The sequence below is a fragment of the Syngnathoides biaculeatus genome, chromosome 19 (genome assembly GCF_019802595.1).
Source record: "Syngnathoides biaculeatus isolate LvHL_M chromosome 19, ASM1980259v1, whole genome shotgun sequence".
Classification (NCBI taxonomy): domain Eukaryota; kingdom Metazoa; phylum Chordata; class Actinopteri; order Syngnathiformes; family Syngnathidae; genus Syngnathoides; species Syngnathoides biaculeatus.
This window is the reverse complement of record NC_084658.1, coordinates 12,559,181-12,583,461: the sequence shown is the minus strand read 5'-3', so window position 1 is coordinate 12,583,461 and position 24,281 is coordinate 12,559,181. Positions and strand designations below refer to the sequence as shown.

At 44.5% G+C, this 24,281-nt stretch overlaps 1 protein-coding gene across 1 annotated transcript in view; it reads right to left on the bottom strand.

The window, feature by feature from the left end:
* The window catches only part of ptprn2 (protein tyrosine phosphatase receptor type N2), a 110,201-nt gene that overhangs the window by 66,539 nt on the left and 19,381 nt on the right, over window positions 1-24,281 (bottom strand). Inside the window, exons 4-10 of the mRNA XM_061805863.1 lie at window positions 23,352-23,596; window positions 22,720-23,098; window positions 22,078-22,371; window positions 21,688-21,731; window positions 20,786-21,132; window positions 17,581-17,667; window positions 12,893-12,972 (exon numbers count right to left, since the gene is read on the bottom strand). Coding sequence (XP_061661847.1) covers window positions 12,893-12,972; window positions 17,581-17,667; window positions 20,786-21,132; window positions 21,688-21,731; window positions 22,078-22,371; window positions 22,720-23,098; window positions 23,352-23,596 — 1,476 coding nt within the window. The remainder of the gene's footprint in view (window positions 1-12,892; window positions 12,973-17,580; window positions 17,668-20,785; window positions 21,133-21,687; window positions 21,732-22,077; window positions 22,372-22,719; window positions 23,099-23,351; window positions 23,597-24,281) is intronic.

Genomic DNA, 24,281 nt, shown 5'->3' with positions numbered 1-24,281 from the left:
AAATGTACCGAGTGAGGCTTATCAGGTGGGCTCTGTAGGCCGGAAATGACGGTAATTATATTTTAAAAATGTAGTTTGAGTATGCCAAATCTTTGGGCTTTTATGATCACATTGTATTTTTCAGAGGCACAAATGAGTATTTTGTGATCACAAAAATGGGTCCATGGCTTCAGAAGTGAGCCAAAAGGGTACGCTTAGCTAAACAAAGGATCCCAATGTGAGTTTTACATGATTACTGATCGTACACAGTGGTGTACTGGTAGTGTGGTAAGAGAAACAAGTAATGCACAGTCCAACTAAACTGCAGCAAAAGGAAGAGAGTCCAGTCATTTATTATTCTTTTTTCCCCCTGTACTTAAGGAGTGGTCGTCTGATTAGAGAGTTACAAGAGCAATTATTTTGTCAGAAGCTATTCACAAATTCCCGTCCTTTTGATGAAAACAAAACGGTTTATCATCATCACCCACAGTCATCAAATGGGAGAATTTCCGCAAAAGGCGAATGCTCCTAAGAGGGCTGTTTTAGCTTCAGAAGACAAATAGCTGCAAATGACAGGAAACGGCGAGTTAAAACAAAAAACAAAACAAAAATTGAGACTGTGGGAATTGATGAAGGAAGGAGTGGAGGATTTAAGAGAAAGCGAGCAGGTTATCAGTCGCCACTAAAAGGTCAGGAGTGTGCTGTTGGCACATCCAGGTGCTAATGTAACACCTCTCACACTTTCACGCTCGCCCGCATCTGCGGCCCAGTGGACGGACTGTTGTTTTCTCAGAAAATAATGCTCAGTAATCCCCCACTCACGTGTCACCTTAACAGGGGATCTGCTCTGTGTACGCCACCGGCGACAGTTGCTCACACACTTTGATTGCAAACTAGTGACATGGAGAGAAGTCGCTGAGGTGCTCACACTATGCACTGAACACAAATTAAAGATACAATACTTGTTTTTACACATCCTGTCATCGTCCGCTGAGGTGAAAAAAAAAAAAAAAAGGAAAGTTAGAAGTAAAAAGTACAGATCCCTGCATTAAAAAACCCAGCAGCATTTCCTCAATTAAAACCAGCCCCGCTCCCCAACAATGTTAATCCGTAGAGCACATTTGGCGCAGTAAAAAGGATTTCACCGCGTATATAAACGACCACTTAAACCGAAATGCCATTCCGAGTCACTCTGAGGCGGATATTGGAGTTAAATTGAAAGTGGTTGGGCGTCCTTTAAAAAAAGAACTCTTGAGATAGAGACGAGTTATCGCCTCTGTCGGAAAGACAACGCTCCTCCGTGGGCGTCTGACCCCGTTCGTCCGGCCCGGTGACCCGTGACAGTCAGCCGCTATCGATTTAAGAGGCGGCTGAGGACAAGAGAGAGGCGGGACCCGCAAAGTCCCTTGTTAAAGCATATCCATAATTTAGCGGGGTCTTTCTTCCTCTTGCGGGTGGCTGAATGGCAGGAAGTGATGATGTTAAAGAGAAATACGCAAGGAAATGTGCGTTCGCGGGGGAAGGAGAAATATCAGTCAGCAAGGTTCAGTATTGGTGAGGAGACGTCAACATTTACGTGCGTATGTGAAACACTAAAGAAAGCAGGTTTTTATGTCAACATGATTTTGAAGAGTACCCAAGGCTGCGACTTGTCCATGTCCGTTTTCCAAGCCGCTCGTCCTCACAAGGGTCCCGGGAGTACTGGAGCCTTCCCCGGGAAACTTCAGGTGAAAGGCAGACTACACAGACACCGTCACTGACTTCGTATACCATATTATTATTACCACAATACCAGAATTTGCATAAAGCAAAAAAAGGGGCAGGAAATGACTGCAAAACGCACAAAGGAAGCGGATATTGAACATCTGTCTTTTTTCCCCCCTCTCTCTCTCTCTCTCTCTCTCTTTCTTTCGGGCGCATGCTGAAGAAAGATGCTGCCGCACCTGGTCATGAATTATAGACATGACGAGGGGGTGGGAGAAAGTTTGCAGGTGGATGAAAATGATGGGAGGGGGCAGGCGTCTTTTTGCCATCTGGAGACCGTCACTGGGGTTCTGTTGGATCAGCGATAGGGGGTGGCAATCGCCGAGTAACATCCATCTCTCCGCTTTTATAGTGATGATCCTCAATTGGGGTTGCAGGTGGGCCGGAGTCGATACCAGCTGACTTTGGGGCAAAACGCAGGGGTACACCCAGGTCCGCTCGCCAACCAATCGCAGGACACATATAGGCAAATATTAAAAGACAGAGATTGGAAACTCAGCGATTAAACCGCAACATAGTTTCGCCGAGTGACCTGCAATACTACATCATCGCAATATTTTGACAAATATCAGACGTGGCCTTCCTTCTACTTCCTGTTGTTTCTTCAGTGCCACAGTCTCAAATCCGTACATCACGGCCGGCCCCAGTGCGTGCCTCCATTTTTCTAACTGTTCCTCCGCCTGCTCCCTGCTTTCACTGAAGATGACAATATCATCTGCGAACATCATGGTCCAAGGGGATTCCAGTCTAACCTCATCTGTCAGCCTATCCATTACTACCGCAAACAGGAAGGGGCTCAGCGTGGATCCCTGATGCAGTCCCACCTCCACCTTAAATTCTTCTGACACACCTACGGCACATCTCACCGCTGTTCTGCTGCCCTCATACATGTCCTGTACTATTCTAACGCATTTCTCCGCCACACCAGACTAGCGCATGCAGTACCACAGTTCCTTTCTTGGTACTCTGTCATTGGCTTTCTCTAATTCTACAAAGACACAATGTAGCTCCTTCTGACGCATACTTCTATGTTTAAAGAACCAGAATTCAAAGCACAATGCCCTTAAAAACAGGCAGCATGCTGAACATCTTCCATTTAAAATGTTCTGAAGGGGAACGTAAATTGCACACCACGGTTGCAGACTTTAGTTTAAAAAAAAAAAAAAAAAATGACCATAACCCCCCTCCACCCAAAGAGTGAAGTACAAAAGCAAAAAAAAAAGAAAATAACGCTTTGAAGATGGGAAAGGCAGAACATGTCACCCGCGTGGTTTGAGGCTCGCCGGCTCCCTTTTGTTTCTCTTCTGCACTTGTAGCGCACTAAAACCACTGCATGCGGGGGCCAATTAAGTACACAGGCGCCATTAGCGAGCAAAGAACATACACAGTGGGGTGGGGGGGGGACATGCTCTTACATTATTCGTAGTGGAGAAACACCTGTACGCCCACACCTGCACTAGCCAACAAATGTACATTTACAGCATCTTTTGTTTAAAACACCACCACAAGGTTATATAACCTAAAAGTGAGCATTATGTTGATGTTATGCATTACTGCCGCAAAAGAAGGTAGTACTTAAGGTGGCTGTGTTTTGATATCCTTATGTGTATGAGACCAGCACATATACTCTTCGTAAAAAATGTTGTTCTTATTCAATATTATTCCAAAACAAGTACAACACATGAATACATCAGAATTTAACAGGCCCTCATGCACCCTTTTTCACCAACGATGAGTATATTAGTGGATTATACCACCCTATTTTAATAATCTATATTAATAGTGTACCACAAACTAGTACTATTTCATTTTACAACATTGCCCTTAAAAATAAAGAGGATTTCATTTTGGGAAACGTGAGTATGTCAACATCCATGTGGCGAAGACTCTTCGTAATTTCTACTAACAACCCAGGCATAATTTAGCTCCTCCACGACAAACAAAGCTTGTCTCTCAGTCAAGAGGTTCCACTTCAACACACTTCCAAGACACCAATCTAGTACTTTCTGATGAGAAAAGAGCGCTACTGCTTTTCGCTCCATCTTATGATATCATGGTACTACGGCGCTACATGCTAAGGTGATCACGTGATCAAAAGTCTTGTTTTACCACCATCTTGTTGCATCTTAGTGCTAACTATGTTGGATTGATTAGAGGAGCTTCATTTTGACAAACGCACTGCTCACTGTGGAGGCGGTGATTATGATGAGATTATGGAACTCGGGCAGAAGTACAGAACGTTTCCCTCGCGCAGACATTTTTAGAAATGGATTTAGGTTTACGTCACAGACATTTGAAGCGTCTCACTTTTGGTGTTCGGCGAATATTCGCTGCATCACCTATACGTTTCTAAAGTGTCTTTGTCATAAATGTGAAGCATGTGGGAGAGGTACTTCAAGGCTGGCACGAAAACCTGCAGAGGGTCCGTGGTATTCAGTTGTGGGTGCCAACGCTTTCAACATTGTTCCTGGTGGGTGTTGTTAATGATTTACAGCCAGCCGACGTCATTCCTCGCGCTCCCCCCTGCAGAGTTGGGCAGGAGGGCGTGATTGAATCAGCACTACATAAAGCCCTTTCATGAACTCCTCCAGAAGATCATCTTCACAGCTTCTTTCAATTTAGCATAATGGAGGATGTTGCACTTTTGATATCATTACATTATGAGTCATAGCAGGAGACGGGGAGATGCTCGTCTGCTGGGCTGTTTGTACGAGCCGCTTCATAATGCAAAGGGAGAAAAAAAAAATGGAACAACAACAACAACAAAAAAAAAAAACACTGCATACAATAACCCGCTGCTCTCCACATGGTGAGAGCCATCAGCGAGGCGGCGTTCGATGCGGGAAGATGAAGGGCGGAGAGAACACAAGAGATGAAGGCTGAGAGGTTCGGTGCAGAGCAAAAAAAAAAAAAAAAAAAAAAAAAAAAAAAGAGGAAAAGGTGGGAGCCGGTGGGGGTCGCCACTGAAGAGGAGGTTGGATTTTCTGCTCAACATGGTGCTTTAATCCCGCCGTCTCCCTCCTGCTCCTCCAATCTACGGAGCCGTGACAAAAACTCAAGGAGACTACTAAACATAGCAGAGAAGGGGCCTCATGCACAGAGCTTTAAAGCAACGGTGAGAATGGATGCCGTTGCTTGGGCACTGGGGAGATTTCCATTTCTTTATTACCGTGAACCTTGATTTAACGGGGGGGGGGGGGGTTACGTTGCAGACCCACCTGCGAAAGGTGAAACTCTACGATGTGGAGGGACCAGGTAAAAGACTGCTGACTTATTATTATTACAAACTGTAATTCTTCCCGATTATTGGTATGGACGAGGGAGTGCAGATTTTGACCTGACACAAAAGGAATTGCAATTGGAAATAATTATTGAACAGGTTTCACATTTATAATCGGGCCCCCTCACATCCTACCCAAAGACAAAAAAAAAAAAAAGCAACGTGGACCACAACTGTCCCTTTTGAAATAATCAACAAATCATTAAGTAAGTCAAGTCATTGGGCGGCCACTGCCGGCAGGCCATCCTGCGTGGCTCGGCTGGTCATGACGGTAAATCTTTACTCGGATAAACAACGACAACAAAGCTGGCTGCCATCCAGAAGAAGTGAATTACAACATTCGGTGTCACGTAACGCCACGTAACGGTCTCGGCAAACGGGAACAGTTTGTGCCAAATAAAACTGGTTGATAATTAGCTTTGCTTACGCACTCTCCATGACTGAGTGTTCTGAGACATTTGCATCCAGAAATGTTTTCGATCAAGCAAAATCATAATGAGGATAAATAGAAAACATCCACTAAATATGCTCCGTAACTGGAAGAAATGGCTCCAACACAGCAAGTCCTAGTTCTACTGCAGATCGATCTAACAATTCAGATGTGGCTTTTGTTATTTCTTTTTTGCCTGGGAACGCGATAGGAGCTGAGGGTGGTGGGTATTTGTTAAAGAAGAAAAAAATATTACATTTCCTCTGGTTCTGATGAATTTTGTTAGCACAACAAAGGTAACTTTAACCTGAAGCTAGCTACTAGTCCATTTGCAGAAGCTTTGACTCGGGAAAACCTTAAGACTAATATGAAATTCATCAAAAGGTAAAGGGGCATCAATACAGAAGCGTAGTAGCCGGAGAAAACCCACGCAAGCATGTGGGAGATGCAAAGTCTACACAGGAAGGTTGCAATTAAGATTCCAAACCCGAACCCCAGAACTATTGTCCTATTTAATGTAAGGAACACATATTAAATTCCTCCAGATACATGCATTAATACATTAGTGTGTCATCTCCAAGCTATTTTCATCACCCCAACAATGCATATTCAGTTTTTTGGAGGCTCTCCACGGCACGCTTCGCTGCTTTAATTTGCGTTGCAGTCCCTCTCTCATTAATCTTCCGCCATTTGCTGATAGCTCGGTTTCAACCACTCGAAATCACTTGACTATTTCTCCACAAATACCTCAGAGATGGAATTAGCAAACAAACAATGCCAGGCGACACTAATCCTCGTCTACGGGTGAAGATCCTTTAATGCACTAGAGATATGGCCGGCTGTTGACAGGCACCTGTTACTGTCTTGAGCTTCTTCGCGGCAGCCACGTTGACACAGTAAACATGTTTACAGGAGAAACGCTGAGGGGGAACACTCGAGCGTGGTGGAGAGGAGTAACGAGGAGCACGAGAGCATGGCGACGCGGCAAAGGAAAGGGGAAGAGCATGACCGAGCATGATAAACAGGATAAAAGGGAGCTAAAGACACTGCCCGAATCATTAATCGTCTGGAACATTCTTGGCTTCTTGGCACAATAGAAATGTTTCCACATGACAACTTTCCTGTAAGAGGCGCACAATGAAAGAGTGTTTGATGAGAGCTCGCTCTCTGGAAAGCTTAAAAAGACGAGATTCCCAAAGAGGACCTTTTTTTTTTAATAACTGTCAGAAACAACTCCCCGCGGTCCGTTCGGAGAAGAAAAGAAGAATCCAGTTGGAATGAAGAATCGTGGCCGAGCCCGATAGCTGGCTTTCTATGGTCCGAATCTGTTGAAGGGCGGTGGGTTTGGCTCCTCATTAAGTTAAAAAAAATAAGATAAAATGAAATCCACACCAACCGGAATGTGTTGAGACAAACAAGGTGAGACTGAGTGGAAACGAACGTGAACAGAATTTATATTGCAAAAGCTGGGCTTCAAAAACATATTGAAATCAAGGAATATATCACAACTTTTCCAAAGATTTCCTAAAAGAAGTTAACAGACAGGAGAATTATAGTATTTCTTCAGTAAGTCAATTATAATATCTGAACACATTTTTTTAATCCTTGAGGCATGTAAAACAGTCTTGCATGATAACTCCTTGGTAAAAAGAAATATGATGGCAGATGATGAAAATGCAGATTTTGCTTAGATTCGAAATATTAAGATGTGATTTGCGGAACACTTAACTCGGGAGCTGTGCCTGCCAGAACGAGCAAGTAGCAACGATGATTCTGATTCTGCGCCTTTACTTAAGAACAGACTATCAAAAGTATTCTACTTAGCTAATGTTAACTGAAAAAAAATACATCTCACTTGTCTTTTTTTAAGTTTATATGGATTTTTTTTTTTTTTTTGACCATTTGTCAATGTATTGAAACCCAACGTAGCAACCTCCATTTCGAGACCTTTTCAGGTCCATATGAGAACTGACCAAGGAAAACATTTGCCCAGCTGCAACAAGCAAGCGGCACCTTGTGTTTTTTCCTTCTTACGGAACGCATTTGTCAGCTCATCAATGCATAAACGGTCGGGGAAGAGGGAAAACGCGGACCGCGTCGTATCGCATTAGCGTCAGCGTACGTCAATGTGCGCGCGCGCCTGTCTGTCTTTGTACACTACGTGCGCCGTGCCCTCCAGCAGACGGCGGATGATGCAAAGGAGGACGAAGTGTACGACACACACATGCTCGCCCCTGTCCGACACGCACTCACAGAGCCGGGGGAAATGGAGGAGAAGAGACCGAGGAAGACTTTGATCACCGAACTGAGCACATTCAAGCGCTCACGCAGAAAGAGTGGCAGCCAGCGATGGGGAGGAGAGGAGAGCAGAGCGCCCACGGAGAGCCGCGATGAAGGAGACTTGTTTTCTGACCTCTGTGCTCATTGATACAGATGTGCAGGGAGAGTGCACTGTGCTGTTTATCATTTTTTTTTAAAAAAAAAAAAAACAACAACCACTCAATTTCACTCCAACACATGTGAGCGACAACAACAAAAAATGTAGGTGAGAAAATGTAATTCTCACTTCTTTTTTCTCCCCCCCAAGCCTCTTGTGGTTTCTTGGTTCAGAGTGCTGAAATATTACAGTGGCAAAAGTGGAACGCCGGCAGCTCAGATGGGCCACAGGAAGCGCTCCCAACATGGGCGGCTTGTAAAGCTCCACAGATGAAGCGCCGGGCTGTTTTTGCCAAAGAGCGAGCAGGTAATTATCATTGGCATTTTGACAAGTGTTCGCCACAGTGAAGGTCAACTCTGTCTGCGTGGGAGATCTATGCAAATATACTCAGCTGGAAGAAGACGAGCACTCAAACGGCGGCTGCGACTGCCGCGTTTTCTCATCAATAAAGGGCCTGCCAGCGTGCATGTTCTCATTCACTAGCAGATCACAGCGAGAGAATGGACATTCCAACTTAAAACGGGCATACACTGTGCAATTGAACCCCATTCGAGCGTTTGAATCCATTACAGCGTTCTCTCACATGGTTGTGGTTCGGCATTCACAAATTCCCCTCTCTGCCGATTTTCTTTCGGGACCCTCCGCTTCTTTATTTGCTGGTTTTATGTTAGTCGACATTCACGGTAGAAAATAGCTCCTTCAGACTTAAGGCATAAATTGGCGAACCCTTATAATGATTGCCGTAAGGTAAATTAATGGTACAAAAGCGTGAGAAGCATGAAATTATTACGACAATAATCAAAAACAGCCCTTTGCCAAGAGAATGTGTGACAATAAAATTGCATACTGCATTTTAATTTTGACAATCCATATTTATCGTTGTTTTTAATTGCTAGCGTGCTGTTGAGATCCGCGGACATGTTCTTAACAAGGCAGGACAGTGAGGACAATTTTACAAGCAAATACAGCGGTTCCTCGATTTAGGGGGGAGTTCCTATCCAGTGGCGGTAACCCGAATTCATACAATGAGAACTGCAATAATAGTCAGAAGATTCGGGTGAAATACACAAATAAACAAATCAAATGAAAACCAGTAACCACGATAGAAGCTAGAGCCAGAAAATATTATAACCTCCAGAAAGTAAAACATCCAATTCAAAAGGAGTAGATGTCATCCCTTCTTCATTTACATTACATTTTGAGCTCCCAAGACCCTCGGGCGTGTGTTATATAATCATTTGACAACTCGGGCCAGCGTCTCCACATGGAGGCCAAACATCAGTCGGTGGGGAGTTCTGACGGAAGCTGGGAGTTAAGTCAGTGGGAGCAGGGCGAGGATGCTCCTTTTGTCTCGGCTGTCACGCCCGGGCGACCCCGGAGCCCCGCAGAGGCCACAAAGGCCCCCCAGAGGCCAGACCGCAGCAATAAGTCTGCGGGCCCCCGGGCCGTGAGAACCCCGGCCCCCGGTCAATGAGGGCTGAGAGCGGCTGGGCCATCTGGAGCAAGAGAGCAGGAGACCCTGACACACGGCTGTCACCCCAGGGAGGGCCGGCAGAGACGTGGACGCAGACAATGTCTTCCGCCGCGTTGCTTCCTCACACTTCAGTGACGACAGAAAAGAGATCCGTGACAGTGAGCTTATTATTCAAACGGGCAGAAAGACGTGTTCCTAAAAGGCGACGTGATGGAAAAAAAAAAAAATCCACTGACCAATAGGAAAAGGAAATGCTCTCCACCCAATGAGAGAGTACCGTAATACACTGGACCCACCCCTATTCACCGTTCATTATTCACAAATTCACATTTGCTCCTTTATGGAACCAATCATTCTAGTACGTCGGGGAGGAACTAAGTTTAGCCTGGTTTGTTACCAGATGCATGTTTTTGGGGACTAAAAGTCCAGTACACACTTGGACTTTCTGGCACGAGTCTGCCCTCCCACCACTCTATAAGTACCAAGTACCATCATTCCAGTACACTTGACCACCAGTCGGCTGTGGACACACGCGTGACACAAAACCCAGTGAGGCGGTGACTATTTGCACAACCCTGACGACGGTCCGTGGACTTGCTGGCTTTTGGGCTCGTATGACATTAGCCCGCTAACCCTCGACTTGCCTACAGTGTGCGCAAATACCTTAGTCTGGGTGTTAAAGGTAGTCTGTGGCTTTGAAATTGCCTTCAGAAGAACACAATTTGAAGGCTTTGGTCCCGATTTAAGATCCGCTGTGATGCATTCAATGTGGAGGAATGGCGTGGCGAATTCCAGCGTGTAGAGGGAGCAAAGCCCGACCTGGAATTTGACAACGTGCCGGCTGACGCATGAAACGTAGCGAGACTGAGAACAAGCCAAGAGTCCGAGAGTAAAACAGTAGGGTGCTGAAATAACTGGTTTTTAATGTCACTGTATGAACACAGCTGCGTAAAAATAAAAATCTCACGCAAACAAAACACACACACACACACACACTGACACACACAACGCCTTGTAGTTTCGATAAAGCGGCAGCTTTCCCTTTTGTTTCGCAGCCGAGCAGGGATTAGGCAACGCGCGTCTTTGTCCTGCGGTTTTCCAGTTGAGCAGAACACAAGAGCCTCTACCTCCGCTAATACAGTCAGACCTCCCAGCAGGCCTTTTCACCGACTCGGCCGCTAAGAACCTGCTGCCCAAAAGATGCTTTTCAATGAGTTATCAAATCTCCTCAATACTGTCCGTGCCTTTCAACCGAGTCTCTTTGTCTCGTCTTTTCAATGGGGCATTGAGCACATCAAATGGAAAGTGATGGGCAGATAGATGGACAGCAGTATGCGGCGGAGCCATATTAACCTCCGTCACACAATGCCGGGTACAGTCAAGGTAGTACCAGTGGCGGTTCGCGCTCATACATATGCTCACATTTCTGTAGCAGAACATACACCTATGCAAAACTGCTGAAAACTAGCCGGGTATAAAGAAAAAGAAATATCGCGCTAATAGCTTTATAAGGTCTGAAAACCACTCCACATTGAATTTAAGTACCACATACTACACCTTCTCGACAAGATATCATCACCATGCTACTCTCATAGGACAAAGATTGAAACCATTTCAATGGATGAATGAAGGAATAGAAACAATACAGTAGGACATGGGGTAGAACTGTTGTTACCGATTATTACATAGTAGATAAAAGTGGAGGGAGGGGGGGACCCAACGTGCATCAATGTATCGGCTTAATTGTGGTCCATATTTGGGAAGAAATAGTTTGATAAAATGGCACAGAATTAGTGCACATCTCCTCTCACTAACACAATGATTTCATATTTAAGTATGGATCGCATAACCCAAACCTGGTTAACTGGGAAATTTTTTCTATGGCGGTACTGTAAGCATAAACTGGACACTTTCTAAGTAGACCCGCATACGCTGAAAAACTGCACAGAGTTTGGCTACCTTTCGGATGTTATCAAACGTGAAGACTCACGAGAACATGCAGTTGTCCAGTCGAGGAAACAAAACGTGTTTAACAGTACAGTAAACATTTTTAGAAAATGATTCCTCTAGCACAACGCTGAAATCATGCAAAATAAAACTTCAAAATAGTGATTCGCAATCATCGGTGATGATAACCTTCCCTTTAGATTACATATCACAAAATATCTATATTACAATAAAGCATGGCTCATGTGGCCTGATTGCAATAGTTTCAGCGCTTGTGGAGCTGGAAAGACTACATTTGCAGTTCCATGACCACACTAAGTCATGCTGCGTGGGCTCCCAGCAGCAGGTTGAGCCCAGAATGCGGCGTGGGGTTTTGATGAGTTCATTAGGAGGCCACGTCATTTATGCACAGTCACACATAAGGCAAAGGTCAGCCGGGATTACCCAGGTGGCCGCTGCATGTGGGCGTCAGTTTGATTTTCAGACTCCACTCAAAGCATGCAGTTGCTTCACAACCTGGGAAGCACTTTAAATAAACACACACACGCGCACACAAAGAGAAAAAAAACCAAAAAAAAACACGGCGTCGCCATATTGAGTTCGAGTCATCGTCGAGCAGAATGCAACGGAACAGGTTTTGGACCGTGCGTTCACTTTGCATCAATGCTAATGTGAAAGGGGGTTGGGTGGGAAGTCCACTCCATTTCACAGTGATGGCGGGGGTGGGAGGGTCAGTAAGGTAAGACAGGAAATGAAGCTTTGGGATGGTTTGATCTTAAAGTCAGCTGGGGCAGAAATGTTGCCATTTAATATTTCATCCTTGTCGAGGCTTCACAGCGGTCGTGAGCAACCACGACCAATTAGAAGCGGGAGTGGGTTTGAATGGTTACCAATTGCTAATCAGGTGGGCCCAGATTCATAATTCATCAACGCGGATCAGCCGGACGATCATGTTGACTTAACATTTGGGCTGACATTTCAGCCTGGCTCACGCCTTTCATTAGCGCTCACTACACGCATCAAAGTCCGGCAAACCGGAGAACAGTGGGGGTTTGGGGTGGGAGGTGGGGGTCAGAGAATGGAAAAAAAATTGAGGAAAATATTGTGAGGAATACCACTTCCATACGGCAGAAAACAGCATATTGGACACAGTTGAAAAGAGTCTCCTGTTTCCGCCATTGTAAGGTGACACATTTCATGTAATGGATTTAACACACTCTAGTTCTCAGTGACATATTTTGGCTCGATTCAAAAGAAGTTCAAGGTTGGGCTAGATTTGCATCTTTGCAGTACGGCAACCGGCTCTTTTCTCCATCCTTCTTTTCGTCTTGATGAAAGAGGAAATAATGTGTTCTTAAACACGGCCAATGTGTGGAGAGCGGACGTGACTCCTCGCTAATGGCCGGTCATCTGTCACCGCGGCGTTAATAATCGTGGATGATCAGGGTTACAGCTTGTACAAGGAGGCCGGACCGAGAGAGACTAATCTGTGTTCTCGTTTGCTTGAGCGGCAATTTGACGCCGGGAAAATATAAGATGATGAATGGACTGTTGTAGGCGATAAAAAGGCCGCTCTCTTACCTGCAACTTGGACCAGATCCGCCGTGGTGACATTGGCGGGGTTGGGGCCGACTCGGAAAGTCAACGCTGGGCCCAGTACGCTGAAGGAAAAGAGACAAAACTGGTGATTATATTTCAGTTTTGACCTTGAGGAATATCAATAAAATGTTTCTGTGTGGGGAGAACCGAGTCTCAAGTTCATCTTTCCCGTGACTGTGCTAAAAGCTAAGTAACTTGGCTCTGTTTAACCCTCAGGAACCTGCTTATGTATATCCACTCCCAGCACTTACTCTTCACTGTCCGGTCAGGAGTTGGCAGCAGACTCGTCTCTCCCTGGAGCAGAATAAATGTTTAAAGGTCCCTGAGCTCGCCCGTCAAGTTAAGGCTAACAACCGTGCACTCGGAGTGTAAAGGACTCCCTGCGGTGCGCGGGGATAATAGAAAAAAAAAAGAAAACATGTGTCTGGTGGATTTGCATTACATTTGAATACATGTTAAAATCCCAAATGAAACTGAAGTGGAGCCCTGCTATTTGAGGGGGGATAGGAACCTGGGCTACTGCGAGTAGCGAAAAAGTAAGAGTTCTTATGTCATTACTGTAAGTTATATAAAGTATATGATAGAGTAAGATTCTTGAAAAAAAAATTGGTGGAGTTTTTGGGGATAGCGTGGAACAGATTAATGGCATTTATATTCATTTCAATGAGGAAAGGTAACTTTAGATACAAATGGTTTGCATGGCAAAAAGTCAGGAAAAGGATTTAATAACATTTTTTTGCTAAATTCCTTAAATTTTCCAATCTATGAGTAATTCTTCTGTAACAATCCTGTTACGTAGCACATGTACTTCAAAACTCCAAAAACCTGGATCCCAAGTACTGTACTTCCTGTCGGATTGCATCGCCGATAACCGCTGGACTTCTATGACACAAACTCTTTCCGCCATCAGTCACCTGCAGACTCCCAGTGCTGCAAGCAAAATATGAGCCAATACTTCGGACAGATGGACCCAGCCGTGCAGTGATTTGTGAACACCATCCCTCATACACACACACACACACACACACACACACACACACACGGTTCTAAGGGGGGAAAAAAAATGCCCTTCTCTAATGCTTCACCTGGGTTCTGTTTGCTCTCGTAAATGTCAATATTTCCACAATCTTTACCCGGGCCTCCGTTCCCCTTGGCCGCAGATCTCCATGTATCTCAAATTGAAGCGATTCCTTTTCCTTCCACACTTCATTGAAACGAAGTAAAGGGTGAAACACAAGCACAGTTGCATGGGGTGGTGGTGCGCAGACTGCGGGGCTGGTGGGGGGTGGAATTGGAGTCAAAGATGATAAGCCATCTAGAGGACGTCACACTTTCTCCTCCGTTATCGGGTGTGTAAGCACGGACTTCATATTAGCTCTGCTGGTGGGATGTGATTAGTGTGTGAATGTGCAGTCTGATGCTTGGAATTGTGTGTCCCACTCCCCCTAGTGCCTCAGCTGGGTAAAGCCCTTACGTCATCTCAAAATAAGCTCATATCCCCCTCTCAGTCAATCATCGCTTGAAAAAAAAAAAAAAAAAGATTACCACAGGCTCGACTATCTTAAAACTCCAGCTTCTTCATCAAAATATCCGCTTGGGCGGTTTGTCACATTTCGGCATCTCTCCCACCGACTACTTATTGGCAGGAGGCGGCGGGGGAGACTTTAGAAAGAGAGCTGGTGCGGAAAAGCGGGGCGGTGCGCTCTGACCCGGCTCCCTAGCATATTCAGACTAGGCGACGTTTTCAAAACCTCACCTGCCGTGGCCCCATGCCGAGCGGTACAATGAGCTCACGTCACACCGCGTCCTCCGTCTGGGTTATTTCGACTCCAATGGTCTTTCATTAGAGGAGAGGAAGCCAAGGTTGGGGGCGGGAGGCAACAACAAAGGAGAACATTTTCTCCATTTATCTTTTCTTTGTCTGCTTCTCAGTTTACCATCCTTCAATCTTTAGTAGACTGTGGTTGAGGTGTATATCGAGCCAGCAAATTCACTGGTGCGAAGCAACAGTACAGTCGTGCCTTCAGATACGAGCGATGCTTTGACTTGCGTGCAAAATTCAGAGGACACCTGTCACTGCTCGCAACCGTTTCACATTGAGACTGTAAATAGACAGGCATTTAAGTTGGGGTTTTTGTCACTGGCATTGGCCAGTTCGTTGCATTCACTGCCTGTGGGACTCTCCGCTCTACACGTTAGTTAGAGTAACCCTAGTCACAGCGATTCTGTCCCCTTTTGTTTGACCCTATCCTGTTGAGCTGTTAGTTTGCCCCATAGTCATTGAACCTTACCGCATGTCTTTTGGATCCAACCTAGCGTTTCTGTACCTTTGCCTTGTCGGACTGCTACACCGTGTATGACGCAGTTTCCGGAATAAACTACATGGAACATTATGCCTCTACCTTGAAGTCCTGCATTTGGGTCCGCCCCCGTACCAGAGGTTCGTGACATCTACAGGCAATTATGAACTTATTTGAGTTGTCAGTTACAATTTTCAACCTTCACAGTGGCGCGTCTTTTTAAAGGTTCTGTATTTTGACTATTTAGGCCTCCATAGAATGATTGTCTAACATGGATTTAGCAGAAAAGTGTCAATTTCATTAAAAAAGAAACACCTTTGTTTTTTCATACGAGTGCCCAGAAATAGCCCCTCTTAGATCTAGTTTTGTTTGACCCAGTTTTGTATTCGTTCGTATCCATATTTGGCTAGGGGCACCCCCTTTCCTCTGACTGGTTGCTTCCATGTAGAAGACCCACTTGTGAGAGGAGACGTGATTTGTGATGTAGACAGCGCTGGATCGGGAAGAGATCTTTGGTAGGGACGTAGATAAGTTTGGGAAATTTGAATGAATTGATTTTAGACCTTTTGGCAGAAAAACGTCTGGAAGTCAGGAATGCATGGACATTTTCATTTATATTTCACGCTGAGTGAGGCACCATAGAGACAATATTACCCCAAATACTAGAAAAAGTTTGTCTGGCAGAACATGTTCCCTTTAAAAAAAAAAAAAAAAATTTGCAATTGTAGTAATCTGTTCTTGTGTAGAGGTTGTGTGTTATCAGTATACAGATAATGCTCATCATGTGTGTTAGCATCAGGGTTGATTAGCGCTGATGTGATATGGCAGCTGTAATAACAGGATTAACTCAATCAGTACCGGCCTGATGACATGTCCCGGTGATCCTGCTCGTCACAAATAAATTGGAAGCTTGAACGTAAAAAGATCAAGAGTCTCCTTGGCGGAATTTGCTTCGAGGTCAAGAAGGAGAGATTTGGTGGGAATGCACTGGATACAGAGTGCTCATTGTATCTCGGGCTGTTTTATTAGAGAAAAATCCTCAAAGTGATAAACGACATACAAAGGACAAGGGAGGCTCGGGGACAAACCTTTTGCCGAAAGCTAAAAGTAATTGTCAACCCCTATAATACACTGTATTCATATTTCGAATCATAAATCTACCACAAACTATGATCGCAAAACATAATAAACATTTCAAACTTATCTAATAATGGCTTACAACAGATGTTTTCAGCAGTGGACCAACAACCATTTGTGGTCGGGCGGTAGCAAGATATGCAAGTATATACACGATTACTCTATTCCTAGACTACTATACTGTATGGATGTACTATATGTACACCTACAACATACAGTGATGAAACAGAGTGAGACTCCCAAGAAGATAAAAGTCCCCACATCAACAATAGCACCATCGCTTACATACTGTATCCACCAAGACGCTGCTTTTCTTGGATTTGCGTCTCGACTGCCGCCTACATCATTTGACACCAGACGCACAGTGGAGCCGCGGTACGGGCGCAAACCTGACTGGGTTCAAGGACAGTTGGGTCACGTGTGAATATATTAACTGCCTCCCGGTGAACAAGTTCCTCTATTTGCAGCCAGCGCTATCCACACATCCACGTCTCCGCCACCTCGACCCACACTTTGACTCTAACAGAGAAGGATTTGATGGCTTGACTGTTCTTTTACGGTACTTTGACGAGGCGTACAGAGACAGAGGCAGTGTTTTGAATACAGAAGAGACATCAGAACTGTTCTGGAGGTAATTAAGGCCGCTCGGAGAAGTCAAACACTCTAAAAAGGTCAGATAAACAACAAACGCCTACGTTCACTGGCTCTGTCGCAAAGTTTTTCCAGACGAGTGCAATTCTCACAACGTGCCACAATGTTTTTCCCACGCTGGGAGAAGCGGAACATTTGAAATGGAGTCAGTTACAGAGGCGACTCGCAACTTGAAAGGCCTAAACAACTTGACCATTTCAACCTTGTCTAGAATGTGGACAAGGCTGTTTGGTGTGAAGTGGGGCACGTAAGTGGCATTTCTTACGACGTCTTGAAGGATGAACAACTAGAAAATTAAAACACGGTCCAGAATTTGTACAAGACCACTGGTAGAGTGATTTATGAAGGAGATGTTTCTCAAATTGGTTCAGAGATTGAACAACTTCAATATTTCAATGTGGTCTACAACTGAAACAAGGCCATTTGTAGCATTGTAGTTTATATCGTTGACTATCCATACAACATTTTAAATAACTTGGATGTTCTCAAAATTCAAGGAAAATGTGGTCTAGTGGTTCACACAGCTGTCTTTTGAGAGCATAGTGGTCCAATGTAGGGGTGTGTTACAGGACGGGTACTTACGAGAGCTGTGTGAGGTCCGCGGCGTGGAGGTTCAGCTCCTGGGTGAGTCGTTCCATCAAGTCCATCGCCTTGTCAGAGGTGAGGGAGCTGGGGTGCGGGAGAGGGGAGGGACGCACACAGACAGATGAGCCTCACGCTTGGAGATCCGACACTCACTCGGCTGTTAAAACGTGCTTAAATCATAGCCACAAATGGATCATTGCATACAAGGACTCTGGTGGTTGGAATGGAAGTAAAGTAAAGGTTAGTATTTTATCATATTAAGTATTTAAACTATATATGTATTTCTACTGTGCAGTTTATTTTCAGGAAAAGCTATAAAAAAATGCTTTAAACCGCCTAAATTTATAGGCTTGGAACGCATTATTTTTTCCATTCATTGTAATGGGAAACGTCGATTTGCTTTTTGAACAAATCACTTCTCAAACCGTTTTCTGGAACGGATTGTGGCCGAGATCCAAGGTATCACTGTACTTCAACACCTGAGGTTGGCAAATGTATTCAGATGTTAAAAACAAAGCTCCTTTAAAAGTAGAAGCCAAGGCAACAGAAGGCTCCCTACGAATGCCACAAATGAAAAACTCCTAGAGCAGGCGCGTAAGTAAAGATGAAATCTATCCGCCGGGCTGCACTTGGACTCATCACTAAGAAAATTTTGATTCTTTGGGGCACTGTGAAGCTTTACTTCAGGTTGTATCGAAGTTTCAACCAGAAGATTTTAAAAATCACATCAGTTCTAATTGACAGAATAGAAGATACCCCTAACTGTGAAATCTCAGGTAAAGCACAGACATATGAAAAAGTATTTGTACTACCCCTGCCCAAGAATCACCCAAGTAGTGTCTCGGACATGGTGCTGGATCATCTGCCTCTTCGGGCTTGCTAAATCACCTGCTTCTGTTCCCACAATGAGACAATAAGGTGCAAATGGAACCTGCATGAGGTGTAATGGCTGCATCATATGGATGCGCCCTTCACCGTTTCCCTCCTCCACTCATCCTTCTTGTTCTCTGTGCGCCACTGTCTCTCTCTCTCTCTCTCACGCCTAAAGTGAGAGTACACAAACGTGGCGGGCAGGAACACGCGCCCCTCACCGCCAGACGAGAATAATAAGGTGCAAATGGAATGGAGGTGAAGTGTAATGGCGGTCTGATAAAGCCATGCCTCATCTCAGCTCAGGCCACGTCTTCGCTCTCTCTCGGAGACTAAATCGCCAAGGAAATAGACCAAACAAAAAGGTAATTTGCGGAGAGGGGGGTGGGGATGAGGAAGAAAAGCACAGGGCGAAATAAATGAGAAGGACACACAAGAAAGCTACTTGGTTGCCGTCGATTTAACAGAGAAAGCGTCGAGAGGCGGGAAGGTCAACAAAAAGTCAGGGGTCGTACTGAGACCACGCCGGAACGACGAACCAAGGCTTTCTTGCACAAAACTATTCAAAGTTGAAAAGGATTCAAGGGTATTTCTTTTCATGAATCAGTGTTTTGTTGCAGTCCAGTCATTTAAGCAAGGTAAACACGCTGATATTAGGGCCAAGTTTGAGTTTCCAAGCTTTCAATCAAAGTTGGTAAAGACGCTATTGTCGGATGTCTCAAAGAGATACGGAGCGGCAAGCCTGTGTTGTGCGGCCTGTTCCGAGACATTTGTCTTCCCCAATCTGCTCGAAAAATGTTCGCCCACGACACTCAAAAATGTTAAATCTGTGAAATATACAATTGCAAATATTTGTGTGTGGTTAACAACTTGTTTGATCGAGTCACTGACATGATTCTCACCTGAAACTTAATCATAGACAACTGCAGTGCAATTAAAAGTGGGTTTGTGTACTGAGTTCTTGGTTCGGCAAAATGATCTGCTTGGAACACGGGATCGTAAGTCGAACTATATGCTTGTTAGTTAAATATACAAAACTATGCTTGAATCGCAGTGAGTTAGGTGAGAAGTTATGCTTTGATAGTTGTAACTATAACTTTTCGACAAAGGCAGGCAACGACCCGCCAGATCGATCTGGCAGCGCTCCAGTGTAAAAATGAACTCACTCTGGACAATATCGCCACCTAGTGCACCGGAGTGGAACGGCATCCCCTCGAAGGAGTCAGATGGAGATATTTAGGATTGTTCGACCTCGGCGAAAGTCATTCCAGGCACGTTTGCATCCCTCTGCGGGGGCTCTGGCAACTGGAGAGCTCCACGAGTGTCTCGCTTGTTGATGCTAGCGCTCCCCTACCCCCGACCCATGGGGATGCTACTCTCTGTCTCCGTATTCATCCACCCCCCACCCCCAATTCCACATCACATCCCGGCCTTCCCTCCTATCCCCCAAGCACCGGCATCATGTCAAGAGCTGTCTGTCAGATAAGCAGGTTGGCGTCCATTCCCTGGAAGCAGACTCCACTACTCAGGAGGCTGATGACGTGTCCTTTTCAGAGAATAAAAAAAAATAATAATGAAACGAATTCTGCTGGAACATCAGCACCCACACAGCATCCTGTCTTTGCAGGGCGACATAGGTGAAGGACAGGCCCGTAACGCCACACTTCATAGCGCCATAAAGGGATTTGAAAGAGGGCCGGAAGCAATGCGAAGACAGTAGATAACAATTACAGCGCCTGAGCCCACTTACACACCGAGGATAATTATTAAATACGGCACAGCAATACACGTTTTTTTAATAGATTTTCTCATAAAGAATGTGATAAACTGTGTCATTATCAAAGGCACATTTGGTGCAATTGAATGGTATTGATTAGCAACAACGAAATATTAGGAGGGAGGATTGGGGGCACACTAAGGGGAAAAGAAAATAATGACAGTGAAGTATAAATCCTAAATTGTCGATTCAATAAATTAAAAAAATTCTATATTTTGCAGATCAAAAAAGGAATATGAGAATGAAATCTTGTTTTTGGAACAGTTGCATATTTTTAAAATTAAAATAAAGCTGCATACTAAAAAAAAAGATGAAGTTTTTTTCATATTGAAGTTGTAATATTAAGAGAATTAAAATGTATATACATTTTTAAAAACAAAAATATATTATTGAGATTTAAAAAAAAATCATAGTGTTGAGATTAAAATTGTAATTTTCAAATTTCATATTAATCTAGGATCTTTCATAAGTCCTGCACAAGTGTATATATATTAAATGCTATTAACTGGAGGTAAAAATTTAAAAAAAAAAAAAGCCATCTTGTATGTTACTCACTCTGAGCCAGTTATGATGTATCCAAAATGTCGGTCCTTCCCTCTGCTGGAGAACTCCTTCAACCCGATGTGGACCAGCTGAGTTTTCACCTTCACGTCCTTCCCAGCGGCCTTTTGCATCCACTTCCCCATCTCGGAGTTGGCCTTTTGGGCATCAGGCCTCGCCGCGCCAGCCATCAAGCGCGCGGTGGAACCCTCCCCACCGGGCGCAGACGCTCCCTGGGACTGCGTAGTATGACTATGGATGCTCTCCAGGCCCACTGCTTTTGCACCAGGAGCGGGTTGGACTTTCGAGGAGTCGCCCAACGTGTCAAGGTAGTCGAGGAGCTTGGAGAAAATGGCTGTGTGCTGTGATATACCAAGAAATATTTCTCTCAAAAAAAAAAAAATGAAAATAATAATAAAGTGCATTACATTTATGGGAAGTAATTAAGGAGTAGCTAGCCCTCACTGAAAAAAAAAACTGAATAAGTTCTATTTCAAAGAAAAAAAACTTTGTATTTTCAAGACAAAAGTTACTGTATATTTTGAGGAAAAAAAACTGTTACTTGTGAAAGTAAAAGTCATAAAATAATATGGAAAAACTCCGAATAAAATTATTTTATGAAAAATGTAAATGTTTGAGGAAAAACTTCCCAATTCTCAGTTGGGCAAAATTTTTGGAAAAAAAAAAAAAATCTTATGAGAATACTGTAATATCGTATATTTCCAGGTGTGAAAAAAGTTGTATATTTGAGGGAGCTGAGTATATAAAAATGTATATTTTTTCTTACATATTTAAAAACACACCAGTCTAGATGTCCGCCCGATCAATTCGATTTAAAAAAAAGTTATAGGATGATCATGTCTCTTCTTCCCTCAAACCAATTTGTCACTAGTGGAGATCAATAGTTTGGAATTCACCTTGTCAACAGGCTTCTTGTCAGCTGCGCCATCAACGTGTTGGCCTGGAAACAAGTGGGGGGGAATGCTTGTTACTTGTGAATAAAAAGGTAGACATGATTTATGAAAAGAAGGATCACTAAGCGGCGATGCAGACTGCTACGCTAACTTTTTGTGTTAGTTGCTAGCTAGCTGTCAAACCCGTTGCTTGTGAACCAATGGTGGCCACATCTGTTTATGTTTGACAAGAAGGAACAATGAGTGAGTGAAGATGTAGACCGATGTTTGTTTTTTTTATGCAAGTCGGTAGTTTCCATGTCACCAACAGGCTCGCTGACAAACATGTCCCTTCTGAACAGCTGTAGTGCAAGCCACTAGCTATCTTCCTTCGCCTATAAAGCATTTTCATACCTTGTATGAATCTCGAAGGCCCCTTCTGTTTCACATCCAGGACTTTGTCCGGTTTCACACTTAACACTTGGTTTGTTTCCATGTCAGTCATTAGCTTCCCGTCTCCCTTCGTGATCAGGCCGGACTCAGCAGTTCCTGGTCCCGGCTGGGTCCCCGGATCCGACTGCCCCACCTCGGCTTCCTGCAGAGCTCCGGTGAAGACGTCGGCCAACTGATCCAGGTCCTTGTCCATCCAAGGGTCTATTTTTAAACTGTGGCCTCCCAAATTGTTCACCATACTCTGGAATAATTCATCTGGGACACAAATCAAGAAATTTCACTCCCAATTTTTAGCACAAGCATTATTAGCATGCTGTTAATATCCCTTAGTATTAGCTTTTATTAGTAGCGTACTGATGAGCATTAGCAATATTTTAACAGCAGCACTAAAAGAGGCAAGTAAACACATTTGGACTCTTAGCACAAGTTCTAAAACAAGCACACCATTAAAACTGATATAGACAATTATGCTGTTATGTCATGAGAGTAAACTTAGTGAAGACAAATATAATTTTTGCTCATAATCCCAGGTGCCTCCTGCATCTGAAGTTAAGTAAACAAAATTTGCCTACATGGGTAAGTCGATACAAAACAGGTTCTTACCCTTCATGATATTAGGGGGCTTCTTGGGAGTCATTTGGTCGGACTCACTCCTGAACAAAAGTCTATCCAGGTTGATTTTCCGGCCTTTCGACCCAAAATCCACCCGGACCTCATCTGGAGGCGGACGTATGTAGCCGAGGTAGCGGAGCTTCCCTTTGGACTCTGACGGTGCACCTCCCCCAACGAGCTGATCCAGGTGGTTGGAGAGGGGCTTGTATGGGGTGTTAAACTTGGGGTGCCTGCCCTCGCCGCTCTGAGAGAAGACTTTGGTGACGGGGGGTCGGCCCGCTCCGTTCTTGAGGCTGTAGACGCTGGTCTCCTTCCAGCCCGACTTTGGGGGACCACGACCCGGAGGAACATCGTCGGTGGTACCTTCATTCTACAAGTCATGACACAATAATAGTAACTGTCTGATGAGAGTCAACAAATACAAAAATGCTCACTTTGTCACTTGTTGCATCAGCAGAATTACTTGAATGTTGTATTATTGTATTGGGCCATAAAGAATTGTTGTATATATATATATATATATATATATATATATATATATATATATATACACACTTTTTTTTTTTTTTTATACTCGTAACGCTATGTATTTAATGTAAAATACATATTTGAACGCTTCTGACCTGCATGCTGGCTGCCTCTTGTTGCACTCCTGGCTGGAGCTGTGGCAGGAAGTGCAGCGCTTTCAGGAAGCGTTGAAGGTTCTTGCTCATCTCCGCCAGCCCAGGCTTCCTGTCGCTGCCCTCGGTCCTGCTAAAGGACCTGAAGGGCGCCTCCACTGCCTCCTGGTGGCCGAGGGGGCTGCTCCTGAGCTTGGAGAGCTCTCGGGAAATGACCTGCTGGGTGAAGTCATCCTGCCACGTCAGACCTGAGGGAGATAACACCACCGACATTGTGGTTATAATAAAACTACTGACATTTTAACGACACTGTCACGTAATGTGTTTTAAATGCATTGCTATTAGACAACGTTCCCTTTTTTTTTTTTTTTTTTTTTTTGGAAAAAGTGATGGACATCAAGTAGACCTACACAATTTTATGAGAGCCAACATCCAAAACGCGGTCACATAATGCTGACTTTTGATTGACGCCGTGCTCTAAGAACCGAAAACGCGGATCAGTTCTTCGGTCGGCAGTGAAGTTCGCACGAGAGGGGCCTCTCGCATCGTGATGCATTGCAGCAGGCCACCGGCAGATATGTGCACGCGTGCACAACGTAGCCAGACAACAAGCTCAGGGAGAGCATCACAGCGCCAACATCTCTACTAATTGCCAACACATAGCTGGAATACACAACTCCAGAGAGGCAGAGGGGGCACCGTGCCAAGATGCCGGGACCAGATGGAGCTACCCGAGCGAGGGGGAAAAAAACACCATACCCAAAACATGGCCAAGATTCTCAATGAGCCAAAAGGCTGGTGAGCATGGAAATAGCAGGAGATTATCGCTGATGATGTTTCTTTGTCACATGAGAAGTGCAGTGGTTCTAATCTTAAAGGGCTTACTTTATTAATTGTGATACAAGTACAATTTAGGTAGGACTACAAGCAAAA